This window comes from Drosophila rhopaloa, unplaced genomic scaffold (genome assembly GCF_018152115.1).
Source record: "Drosophila rhopaloa isolate 14029-0021.01 unplaced genomic scaffold, ASM1815211v1 contig_155, whole genome shotgun sequence".
Taxonomy (NCBI): domain Eukaryota; kingdom Metazoa; phylum Arthropoda; class Insecta; order Diptera; family Drosophilidae; genus Drosophila; species Drosophila rhopaloa.
This window is the reverse complement of record NW_025335034.1, coordinates 10602416-10615747: the sequence shown is the minus strand read 5'-3', so window position 1 is coordinate 10615747 and position 13332 is coordinate 10602416. Positions and strand designations below refer to the sequence as shown.

General features: G+C 35.2%; 1 protein-coding gene across 1 annotated transcript in view; it reads right to left on the bottom strand.

Annotated features, from left to right (window-relative positions):
• Positions 1–6604: 6604 nt before the first annotated feature.
• LOC108041233 (protein kinase 4) overlaps positions 6605–13332 on the bottom strand; it is an 83834-nt gene continuing 77106 nt past the window's right edge. Inside the window, exons 2-3 of the mRNA XM_044457081.1 lie at positions 8076–8481; positions 6605–7804 (exon numbers count right to left, since the gene is read on the bottom strand). Coding sequence (XP_044313016.1) covers positions 8121–8481 — 361 coding nt within the window. The 3' untranslated portion in view covers positions 6605–7804; positions 8076–8120. The remainder of the gene's footprint in view (positions 7805–8075; positions 8482–13332) is intronic.

Genomic DNA, 13332 nt, shown 5'->3' with positions numbered 1-13332 from the left:
GAAGGTTTGTGATTGTGGATCTACGTTTAATAAATCCGTGTTGACACGTAGAAATGATTGATCTGCAAAGGTGCTGCAAATGAGGAGTAATAATTTTTTCAAAAAGCTTAGGAATAGCTGACAACTTAGAAATACCTCTGTAGTTACTGGCTTCTAACTTGTAACCTTTTTGAAAACAGGAATAACAAATGATTCCTTCCAAATATTTGGGAATTGGGAGCTTAGGAAATAGCTGACAACTTAGAAATACCTCTGTAGTTACTGGCTTCCAACTTGTTACCTTTTTTGAAAAGAGGAATAACAAACGATTCCTTCCAAATATTTGGGAATTGGGAGGTTTCTAGAGATAAGGTAAACAACTTGTGAAGAGGTTTGCACAGGGCCTTAGCGCAATACCTAAGCACGCACCCAGGAATACCATCGGGCCCTGGCGAATAAACAGGCTTAATACGAAAAAGATCCAAAAGAAGAGAGCTTTCTGTTAATGTGGAACAGAATATGAGGTTTGACTTGGATATGGTGTAAGAATAAGGCTGTGATGAATAATCTAAGGTAGAGTAAATCGTTTAAAAAATTGGTCAAATAAATCGGCTATTGCCTGATCTGTGGTTGCCGTCATGTTTTCGAACGACAGCGAGGAAGGATAAGAATTAGATTTACGCTTGGTGTTAACGAAGTTATAAAACTGTTTCGGGTCGTGAGAGAACTGGACCTTACAACGGTTTAAGTAACTATTATAACACTGAGAATTAAGCACGGTAAATCATGACCGAGCAGTTAAATATCTAGTAAAAACAGATTGAGAACCGGTATTCTTATATTTCCTAAAAAGTCAGGACTTTACATTTTTTAAGTGTGTCAACTCTTTGCTAAACCAAGGTGATTTATTGGAAATTGACGGATAGTTCCAAGGAACACAGGAATTAAAAAATGAGTTTATTACAGTGTAAAAAACATTAACTGCATCGGACATATTATTGTATAAGTAAGGATCAGGAATAAAAGCCAGAAATAATATTATTTAGCCGCAGAAAGTCTGCCTTGCGAAAACAATGTATTCGTTTGGATAATTATACCCGTTACTCGTAGAGTAAAAGGGTATATTGTATTCGTGCAAAAGTATGTAACAGCTAGAAGGAAGCGTTTCCGACCCTATAAAGTATATATATTCTTGATCAGGGTCACTAGCCGAGTCGATATAGCCATGTCCGTCTGTCCGTCCGTATGAACGCTGAGATCTCGGAAACTATAAAAGCTAGAAGATTGGCATTTTGCATGCAGATTCTAGGAGTTCCTACGCAGCGCAAGTTTGTTTCAAAAAGGTGCCACGCCCCCTTTAACGCCCACAATCGCTAAGATACGATTTTAAAAATTTAAATATTTCGGAAAAGTAAAAATGCAGTTTTATTGTGTTTATCAATACCTATCGAAATGTAGAAGAAATTTTTCAAATCGGACTATTCGTTAAAAAGTTATGCGTGATCAAAGTTTCTATCTCCATCTCCCTCGCACTCCCTTTACCTGAGTAACGGGTATCTGATAGTCGGGGCACCCGACTATAGCGTTCTCTCTTGTTATACCCTTGCAGAGGGTATTATAATTTTGGTCAAAAGTGTGCAACGCAGTGAAGGAGACATCTCCGACCCTATAAAGTATATATATTCTTGATCAGGATCACCTCCTGAGTTGATATATCCGACCTACCAAATATCATAAGGATCGGCCGACTATATCCTATAGCCGCCATATATCTGATGGATCGGAAATGCCATAACTTTAGTATTTAATAAGTTAGGAAGTTGGGATTTTCTATGAGTTTTATTTTTGGCCAATCAATCCGACCTATCAAATTTCATAAGGATCGGCCGACTATATCCTATAGCTGCCATATAACGGAACGATTGGAAATGCCATAACTTTGGTGTTTTTAAAGTTAGGAAGTTGGGATTTTTTATGAGTATTAAGAATGCATTATATGAATAATTTTGGAGAATATATTATATATACATTATATTCTGCAAGGGTATATCAACTTCGGCTCCGCCCGAAGTTAGCTTTCCTTTCTTGTTTTTCTTCTATAACTCTACCCGTGTCAATTGTAGGGTGATATGGATCTTCAGGTTGCGTGAGTGGTGCTACTCTGGACAGAAACACACTTTCAGGATTTGATACAAAACTCAAATCAAGAATTTCAAAAATAGTTTACTTGAGATAAGGATATGTCAAGCAGGCCGTCAATAAAATCATGCTGTTCTATAGGTAGTAAGACATTCGATCCATCCTCAGTGGACCAGGTAACTCCAGGTATATTAAAATCCCTTCTAACTGATCCCTATCGGAAAGCTTATTTGCAACAGACTAAATAACGGAAAGGTGATTTAAATAATCAGGAAGTTCAGACAACGGCGGAATATATGATATAGAGTTACCAGGAAGCTATAACTTTACACAATTAAATTCAATGGTATTTAATTCTTCAAAAAAAGAAAAAACCTCTCCAGGCTTCTGTAAACACAATAATTTGAGATGCAAATTTAATGGTGAAGCTACTTTTGAGAGATAGGTGGATCCACTAATTTTAAAACCACTACGGACAAATCTAAATTCTTAGAAGTCCCTGGTTGCATGCATTATGTTAAGAGAGGCATTCGTAAATTACCATCGAAATGGCAGCAAATAATTGAACAAAACGGTACATATAGCAATTAAATCGGACATCTTAAAATAATCGTCAAAAAACAAATAAAGAAACAGGTATGTTATTTCCAAACAACTTAATATTTATGATGTGTGCTTGGAAGGGCATTATTTTACTAGTAAATTCAAATCAGTTAATCACTTCTCGAGATAAAAAATAACAAGAAAGGAAAGCTAGCTTCGGGCGGAGCCGAAGTTGATATACCCTTGCAGAATACTCTGTAAATTATATTCTCCAAAATTATTCATATGATGCATTCTTAATACTCATAAAAAATCCCAACTTCCTAAAAAAACCAAAGTTATGGCGTTTCCAATCGTTCAGTTATATGACAGCTATATGATATAGTCGGCCGATCCATATGAAATTTGGTATGTCGGATTAATTTGCCAAAAATAAAAATCCCAACTTCCTAACTTTACAAACACCAAAGATATGGCATTTCCGATCAATCAGTTATATGGCAGCTATAGGATATAGTTGGCCGATCCCGGCCGTTCCGACATATATACTGCGTGCAAAGGAAAGAAGGGTGTGTGCAAAGTTTCAATTCGATATCTTTAAAACTGAGAGACTAGTTGGCGTAGAAACAGACAGACGGACAGACAGACGGACAGACGGCCAGACGGACAGACGGACAGACGGACATGGCTATATCAACTCAGGAGGTGATCCTGATCAAGAATATATATACTTTATAGGGTCGGAGATGTTTCCTTCACTGCGTTGCACACTTTTGACCAAAATTATAATACCCTCTGCAAGGGTTAAAAAAAATTGTTAATAAACTTAAAATACTTTTGACAAAAAGCAAACTTGGGGATGCCGAAGTTTATATACCCTCACAGCTGTTGAAAAAATTAAATATTTCATATTTCTATTCTTTAAGGTAACCCCTTATACCATTTTTTTCAAAAAAAATAGGAATTTTTGTATTTTTTTAGGTTTGTAGCAATTTTGATTATTACATGAACTATTCTATTTTCTAAAAGTTCAGGTTGTTGATAATGTTTGTGCAAAAATTTGTGAAAAAATGTTGAATAGTTTTTAAGGGGTGGCTGTTTCCCTTAAACGTCTCTTTTTGGAAGAGCTTTGCGGTGATAGTTCCCCATGTCGACAAGGTCAACTGAAACCGTAAAAATAAAAGAATTTCATTAGTTTAGAGTAATTTCGTGTATCTGAACGATCGTTTTTATAATTTTTTTGTTTGTTCATACGGGAACGTTTTATGCAAAAAATTTTTCGAATGAAAATTTGGGTAAATGTTCTCAAGAAGTTGTTCTTCAAGATAAAGCAATAAAAAATGTTTAGTTTTTTTGAAAATGAAAAGGTATATAAAAAGCTATGTCGATTTTCCGATCGTTCCGATTTTTATAAAAGTAAAACCATAATTTTGAAATTAATAAAAACTGACTTTATTTTGGTCTATATGGGTATATGTTAAAAAGCAATGAAGCTATAATTTCATTTCCCTTTTCCCGATCTTTCCTATGACAACTTATGATACATTCGTTCGATTTTAATTAAATTAAATCGATACTTCTCTGAGTATATTGATATATTTTAAGAAACAACGAAATCAGTAAGAAACAAATTGTTCAGTAAAACTATGTTTAGGTTAATTTTTTTATTTACGGAAAAGAAATTTAAAAAGATTAATCGTTTGCCCATTTTTTTCCAACTTTGCCCAATAATTCGGTTTTTATGTCCACCATTATCTTTGAAAAAATGTTTGAAAACATAAAATAATAAAAAAGGAAAAACTTTTGAAATTATGTAACTATTAATTTGGATTAAATTATCATAACAAAAAATTGAGTGCCAACCTCTTTAATAAATTATTTCTAACAAGAAAGAAAAGCTAACTTCGGACGGAGCCGAAGTTGATATACCCTTGCAGAATATTCTGTAAATTATATTCTTCAAAATTATTCATATGATGTATTCTTAATACTCATAAAAAGTCCCAACTTCCTAACTTTAAAAACACCAAAGTTATGGCATTTCCAATCGTTCAGTTATATGGCAGCTATAGGATATAGTCGGCCGATCCTTATGAAATTTGGTAGGTCGGATTAATTGGCCAAAAATAAAACCCATAGAAAATCCCAACTTCCTAACTTTACAAACACCCAAGTTATGGCATTTCCGATCAATCAGTTATATGGCGGCTATAGGATATAGTCTTCCGATCCTTATGAAATTCGGTAGGTCGGATTAATTGGCCAAAAATAAAACTTATAGAAAATCCCAACTTCCTAACTTTAAAAACACCAACGTTATGGCTTTTCCGATCGTTCAGTTATATGGCAGCTATATGATATAGTCGCCCGATCCGGCTCGTTCCGACTTATATACTACATGCAATAGAAAGACAACTTTTGGGAAAGTTTTAAGCAGATAGCTTTAAAACTAAGGGACTAGTTTGCGTAGAAACGGACGGACGGACAGACGGACAGACGGACATGGCTATATCAACTCAGGAGGTGATGCTGATCAAGAATATATATACTTTTTAGGGTCGGAAATGTCTCCTTCACTGCGTTGCAAACTTTTGACTGAAATTATAATACCCTCTGCAAAGGTATAATAATTAAGAAATGTCCATGTTTCGTGGGCAATCGTTTTTAGTTAGAGATAAAAAAAAGAAATTGTTCGCTCTTAAAAATAGTTAATTTGAACTAAAAACTTTGCTTTTAAAATTATTATACTTTAAAATTATTATACTTTATTATTTTTTAAAAATTTAATTTTTCAAAACCTTAAAGGCCGATACTTGGAAGAAATAAATAAAGCTTACCTCATAAAATTAAGAAAAAATGTTCTTTAAAAACTAATTTGTGGGCAAAAAATGGGAAAACGATAAAGCTTTTCAAGCGACTACGAGACGACGGCCGACAATCCACTGGTAAGAAGAGACGTTTTATAACAAATGAGACTTTATAAAGTCGTTTATTGAGACTAAAGCTTGAAAATTTTCAATTGGGGCTTAAAGTGTAACTATCATCAATGTTTTGGCGAGTATCTTTGAGTTTTCAGCTTTTACCCTTTCACCATTTCAGTCAAAAGTTTGCAAAGCAGTGAAGGAGACATTTCCGACCCTATAAAGTATATATATTCTTGATCAGCATAGCCAGGAGAGTCGATCCAGCCATGTCCGTCTGTCCGTCCGCCTGTCCGTTTCTACGCAAAGTTTCTATCTGCTTGATTCTTTCGCAAAAGTTGTCTTTATATTGCAGGTAGTATATAAGTCGAACGAGCCAGATCGGGCGACTATATCATATGGGAGCTACCCATTGGAACAATCGGGAAAAAACATTTTAAAAAGTATAACTTTGTCGTTTTTTATTTTTTTTGTTGTTCTTTGGGATGTGCTAATATTTTAATACAACATCTACTTGAAACTTTCCCAAAAGTAGTCTTTCTATTGTACTACCTGCAACCTGCACTATAAGTCAAAACGAGCCGGATCGGCCGACTATATCATATAGCTCCCATAGTTTAAAGTTTTATAAGTCGGGCTCCCATTGTCAGTTAAAAATGTTATGCCGCTGTGAACGACAGTACACGAATTGACAATTCGGACAAGAGGAGTGTGCAAAGGCGACTACTATATACAGCTGTAGGATTAAAAATCTGTTGTGATGGTTCGATTGGAATGAGTATTGCGTTAAATAATGGGATTGAACACTTTAAAAATGGAAATTTAAATTTCGAAAAATAAAGCTGTTGCGGAGGGTGGGGCATTTGATTAATTTAGTCGAATTGATTTGATTTAGTCGAATACTTAATCATTAAATCATTGATATTTTTTGATTTTTTTGTTGAAAGTCACGCTTTTTTTTACCTCGATATGTATTTGTTTGTTTAGTTCTCGATTAAAAGACAGTTGTTGACTTGGTTTTATTCATTTTTATTTATCGTGCATAATATAAGACTTAAATAATATATTTTATTATACTTTAAATACAATAAACATTAGTATCGCTAAGAATTTGTTTGAATTCGAAAGGGGTTTTTCATTTCCTTTAAAATAATTGATGCAAAATCATGGTTTATATATAAACACATACACAAAACAGACTTACATATTATGTAAATATATTTATGACTATATTTTTTGTTAGAGTTGTAATAAGCAAAAATTCATAAATATTAGCAATTTAAAAGAAAATATTTAGAATTTCTGCGTTTATAGTCTTTGTATTTTAGAACGTTTTATTTGGGCATGTTTGTAAGGAAAGTGATTAAAAAATGAAAAAATGATGGAAAATACTGTTTTAGTAGAGTGTGCTGGAAATTAACAATAGAAGGTAGATGAAAAGTCAGTCTAACAACGGAAAGTGTACTAGTATAGCAAAGATAAGAGAAGGGCGGCTACAAATTTGGGGTCTTGAGGTATTTTATTCAGCTATGGGGTGAGTTAATCCTTTCTATATGGTTATATTTTCTATTGCAAGCCACAGCCATGGCACAACATTTGTATACCCTTGCAGAAGGTATTTTAATTTTGGTCACACTTTTGCGACCCTATAAAGTACATATATTCTTGATCAGCGCATCATTATCATCACTAGGCGAGTTAATATAGCCATATCCGTCTGTTTCTATACCATTTGCGAGCTTAGCTTTAAGGCTAGACATTTAAAATTTTTGCATTCTTTGTTTTATATGTTAACGCATGTTTGAAACACCTTGAGTTTTATTAAAATCAAAGCTATCATATATCTGCTATACTGGCTCTAACAAAAACCCATTTGTATTTTTTTTACGTGTGCACGACTCATGGCAAAATTCGGACGACTATATCCTATAGCTGCATTAGGAACGATCGGGTAAAATGATGTTGTTTTCAAAGAAATGTGCGTGTATCTCTCATTCTATTTAATTTCTTAGCTTTCATATACTTTTTCGCATCATTAATTTTCGGTAAGACTGCAAGGGTATTAAGACTTCGGCTTGCCGAAGCTATCTTCCGTTCTCGTTTCATTAAATCTTTTTAGGAATGGTTCTTCGCTTATCGTTCCTATAGTTTTGGCTAAACATTTAACAACAGCAACAAACATAAAACAACAACAAATAATGGTTAACAAGTGCCAGGTGGAACTGCAAAGAAAAAGAAAGATAAATTAATTATATGTATTCTATAATTAAGAATGTGCAAAAAAAAATTTGTATTTTAAATTATGGTTTAATAAATCATAATCACTGTATTTATATATATATATAATATATGTAAGCCACTTTCCTAATCGAGACAATCTAAACAATTTTTTTTTCAGTTTTTTTTATCACCTAGCTTTCTGTCTTTTATTTCAAAAGATTTTACAAGCTTTTTTTTTGAATTGAAGATTTTATTAAGCTTTAGACATCTCACCTTGCTCTGTGCCTGCACAGATGCTAGACCCACTGCTCCGCCCTTTTATACCACTTGCACAGTGGCAAAAGCACTGAAAGTAACCTTCTTGGGAAATTCCGGTCCGGGGGAGCCGCGCGTTTTGATGACCGGCTTGAGGGGCTGGCGGGGCTTAAGGGAGAGCAGTCCGGCCGAGGCGGCCAGTTCCCTGAGGCGCTGGGAGAAGCCGCTACCGGAGTGTCCGGACGTAGTGGCCGTGCTGTGGTGTTCGAGTCCAGCGCAGTCCAGAACATCCAGGCCGTTGTTGGAGCGGTACACCTGGGCGGTGGCGGTGGGATAAACCGCCAGATTGCTGCCACCGACGCCTCCTGTCGCTGAGGTTGAAGTGGTTGCCGTCGCCGAGGCAGCTGCTGCTGGTGTTATGTATCTGTAAAACGGATAACGGTTCAAATTAAAACTAGGAGTTCAAATTTTATTTTAATGCCTTAAACTCGGACACCATTTATGTCATTTAAAACGGCCGATTATAAGGTATTTTAATATTTTAAGGAATACATTTCTGTTTTACCTTATCATTATAAACAGTGTCAGCGGCTTGCCAAAAATTTTAAATTTACCGCATTAAAATAGTACGAACGAGCGTAAAAATCTGACTCAAATATGGTAGAGAAATGAATTTCTATATCGTTATTACCATCTGGATGAATGAAGAAGATTGGCACGGGCTGGGCGCTGGTATTACTCAGCCTGCTAATTGATTTATTTTTTATTTGACCAAAAACCAAGTAAATATGTACCGGGTGTGAAGAGATCACCACACCCGAAGAGGTGTGTCCCAGCAGGTCGCACACAACAGCTAACTCTTGGAAGGATGAGGCCGGCTCATTTGGATACTCGTGCTTGGCAACAACCCTGCTCCACAATCAAATCACAGCTATTTATTGATGATCGATCAGCAATTATTTGTGTGCCGAGTGGGCTTTGTTGAGGCTACTCTTGCTGCAGCGCTAAAGACGCTAATCAATTTGTTTACGAGCTAAACTTGTTTGGGCTACTATATAAACTATATCTATATCTATCTATATATAAAAAAGGCATTATATTGTTTGAACTGTTGCGCAAAAATATATATGCAATGATATCACACACAGCAGCCTCGTTTTTTTCGAGATAATTATATTGCTGCGAAAATAAATTGTTGGGTCAATAAAGTGTAATGAAATATGATGGGAGATGATGAGACGTGATTACACATCAATACGCTAGTAAGGAGATCTCAGAGCTCAATATATATATATATCCACCAAGTCGAAAGTGAAGCCCAAAAAATGGTTAACTTGTTGAGATTCAAGTGCCGATTCATGATTCGATTCATCTCAGAAGCAAATATTTACACAATTGTGTAACAAATTTTTTTGTTATTTTTCGAAAAACCGAACATGCACGATCGATCTTAAGAATCATAAGCGAAAGCTATTTATTTATTCATTTCAATGAGCACGGTAATTAATGACAAAAGTTAGCTCTGAAAAAACCTACGGCATGATCAATTTTATAAAAATTTTAGTAGAAAATTACCTTGGGTTGTATAGTTTAAAAAACATAAAAGTTTTAGTTTTTTTTAAATTAATTAATAAAGATTAATTATTAATTAACTCTATAATTTAGAGTTATAATTTTGTTCAATTTATTAGCCATATGTTTCAAAATTGTACCTTCCTTTTTCTGATAGCCGCTTTGATCTTTGTGGCTTTATACATTTTCTTCGACTTGTTGGGTTGTTATGTCAATTATTTGGGCAATATAACCTTGACAACTCTTGCTGAACTGAGTGCAGCTTACCCTAATTAGCCCTGCGTCCAAACTTCCTAACAAAATCAAATGCTGACTATCATTCTAAGTGGTTGGTAGTGCCTTAGAATACAAATTAGTCTTAAAAACTTCCAATGGGATATTCTTTATCAGCGATTTGGGTTTGATTTTATAGCCAGTGTGTAATCGCAGTTAGAGTAATGTCAATGTGCGTCACAGGCGCAGTCGAAGCCAAAGAGTTTAATTACATTCATTAAATTTATTTGCAAAGCTTTCAAATATTGGTCTCATTGCTTGCCTATACATGCCCTTTTCTTAAGTGCTCGAACCGTGTGAATTATCTTCTGGCTTCGTTTGAAAATTGTGTTCATCTCTTTTGCGGCCATTATTATTGTTATACCCTTGCAGAGGGTATTATAATTTGAAAAAAAAGTTTGCAACGCAGTGAAAGAGACATTTCCGACCCTATAAAGTATATATATTCTTGATCAGCATCACCAGGAGAGTCGATCTAGCCATGTCCGTCTGTCCGTCCGTCTGTCCGTCCGTCCGTTTCTACGCAAACTAGTCCCTCAGTTTTAAAGCTATCTGATTGAAGCTTTTACAAAAGTTGTCTTTCTATTGCAGGTAGTATATAAGTCGGAACGAGCCAGATCGGCCGACTATATCACATAGCTGCCATACAACTGATTGATTGGAAATGCCATAACTTTGGTGTTTGTAAAGTTAGGAAGTTGGGATTTTCTATGGTTTTTATTTTTGGCCAATCAATCCGACCTACCAAACTTTATAAGGATCGGCGGACTATATCCTATAGCTGCCATATAACTGAACGATTGGAAATGCCATAATTTTGGTGTTTTTAAAGTTAGGAAGTTGAAATTTTTATGAGTGTTAAGAATGCATCATATGAATAATTTTGGAGAATATAATTTACAGAATATTCTGCAAGGGTATTTCATCTTCGGCTCCGCCCGAAGTTAGCTTTCCTTTCTTGCTTTTGTTTTGTTTTGCTGGTGCTGCGCTTTATGTGTATATAATTAACCATTATCAGCTGGGAGTTGCATTCAAAATGTATTTTGGTCGGTGGCTTTTGTCTTGGTCGGCTTTTGTTTTCGCTTTGGCATTGAATTTTGCTTTGACTTTGAGGCTTTGAAGCATTCAGAAAATCATAATTAATTGTATTATTATAAACATCTTCATATTGTCTGACCCATCAACATATGTCTGACTGTATATGCATGTGTATGAGAAAATTGTTTGCCATTTTTTATACAATTTGCAGTTAAAGGGGATTTTTTCGTTGACTTTTTGTTTAAGTTTCTGTGGTATTTGTAGCTTTTTAGTATTTGTTGCAATATCAGGGCAATGTCAAGGCAATGTCAGAAGCAATGTCAGGTTACAAAAGGCAGTTGCAGAGGGAATGTTTTGAAAAATAAGTTGAAGCTGGAGAGTTTTAATTAAATGCGGCAGCGCTCTTTTCAAATGTTAATTAACTTTTGTGGGTATTTTTAGGCTAATATTTTTTCTGAAATATATTTTACGAAGACATACTTGTACCTTGCCTTTAATTGCTTAGATTTCAATTTCATTTGGTTTTTTTATCCTTTTTTATGTGGATCAATATTCTTTGTTTCTTTTTACATAATAATTACAATTTTACATAATAGTTACAAGTCTTTGAGCCCGTCAGCACTTGCCCAATCCCAAATTTTAGTTTCCAAGCATCTCCACCCCATTGCCCACCATTAAAACGCATGAAAATAGGTTTAACAAGAGAGAACGCTATAGTCGGGTGCCCCGACTATCAGATACCCGTTACTCAGGTAAAGGGAGTGCGAGGGAGATGGAGATAGAAACTTTGATCACGCATAACTTTTTAACGAATGGTCCGATTTGAAAAATTTCGATAGGTATTGATAAATACAATAAAACTGTATTTTTACTTTTCCGAAATATTTAAATTTTTAAAATCGTATCTTAGCGATTGTGGGCGTTAAAGGGGGCGTGACACCTTTTTGAAACAAACTTGCGCTGCGTAGGAACTCCTAGAATCTGCATGCAAAATGCCAATCTTCTAGCTTTTATAGTTTCCGAGATCTCAGCGTTCATACGGACGGACAGACAGACGGACAGACAGACAGACGGACAGACGGACATGGCTATATCGACTCGGCTAGTGACGCTGATCAAGAATATATATACTTTATAGGGTCGGAAACGCTTCCTTCTAGCTGTTACATACTTTTGCACGAATACAATATACCCTTTTACTCTACGAGTAACGGGTATAAATATATGCTAATTTTGACCCAATTCTCATCGCCTCTCTTTTTAGAGGGGAAGTGGGAAAGAAGCTACTTGATGGGGATCAGACCGTTTAACTTGATAAATCATAGCTGATCTCAGCTTTCCGAAAATGTTTTTTGCCTTCCCATTTTATTTTTGTTTATGCAGCTCTGTTCAAGTTCAGCGATCGCATAAATTTAAAACAAATCGAAAGGGAATGCGCAAACGTTTTCGGTTTTCGGCAAAGGCTGATCAATGAATACCAGACTGGCGGTTAATTTGATGTCGCAATTTTTTACCCGCGTTGCATCCGCGCACATATTTTAATTTCTATGTCAAGATGTTGTCAAACATTTGACAAATGCCCAACCGAGCTTCGCTGGCCAAGTACTCACACGTTAGCCAACAACACGCGCCCATGCTAAATATTAGGCAAACGCCTTGCATCTTAATTTGTCCAATGCTTTCGACATATGTAAATCCATCATATATAGTCAAGAAAAGCTCAAAAACCTAGCAATAAATATTGCGTTTGAAGAAATAGGTGTAGCACAAGTGTGCTTAAAAAATTAAGATTAATAGTGCTGGCAAAAATTGTTAAAATAATAATATAAGCTATGTTTTTTTTAGAATTACAAAACACTAATACTTCTTATAAGAAAATGTATCAATAGGTTTAATTTAAAAATTAAATATTTAATTAAATGTTTATCAAAATTCTATCATACAACACGTCACCACATTGGGGTAAGTTACAAACTATACATTTTTCTTCAATCCAAATTATAAACAAACTTAAACAAATAAACTGGTGCTTATAATTTTAATATTGTAGTTTAAGGCTTAAAGTTTTCAAAGCCAAAACAAATCCTAACTCGATAATATCGTTAGTGCAATCTATGCTTTGCCAGCTCTAGACCATATATGGCATAGAATAGGCTGGCGAACTGAGGCAGCAAGCGGCTGTCTTTTAACATAATTACATATTTTTACTGTTGCAGTTGCATCTTCTTTATGCGACCTGTCTGGAGCTTCCCCCTGTCGCTCTCAGCTTGTGTGGCATGTTAGGCAGCTGGCCAGAAAGTGGCAAAAAGAAAATATATAGTAACGAAAAAAAATTAAACAAAAGAAGTGCCGCACTTGCGCAGTTTCACATCCGCATCGCTCTCCTCCCTTT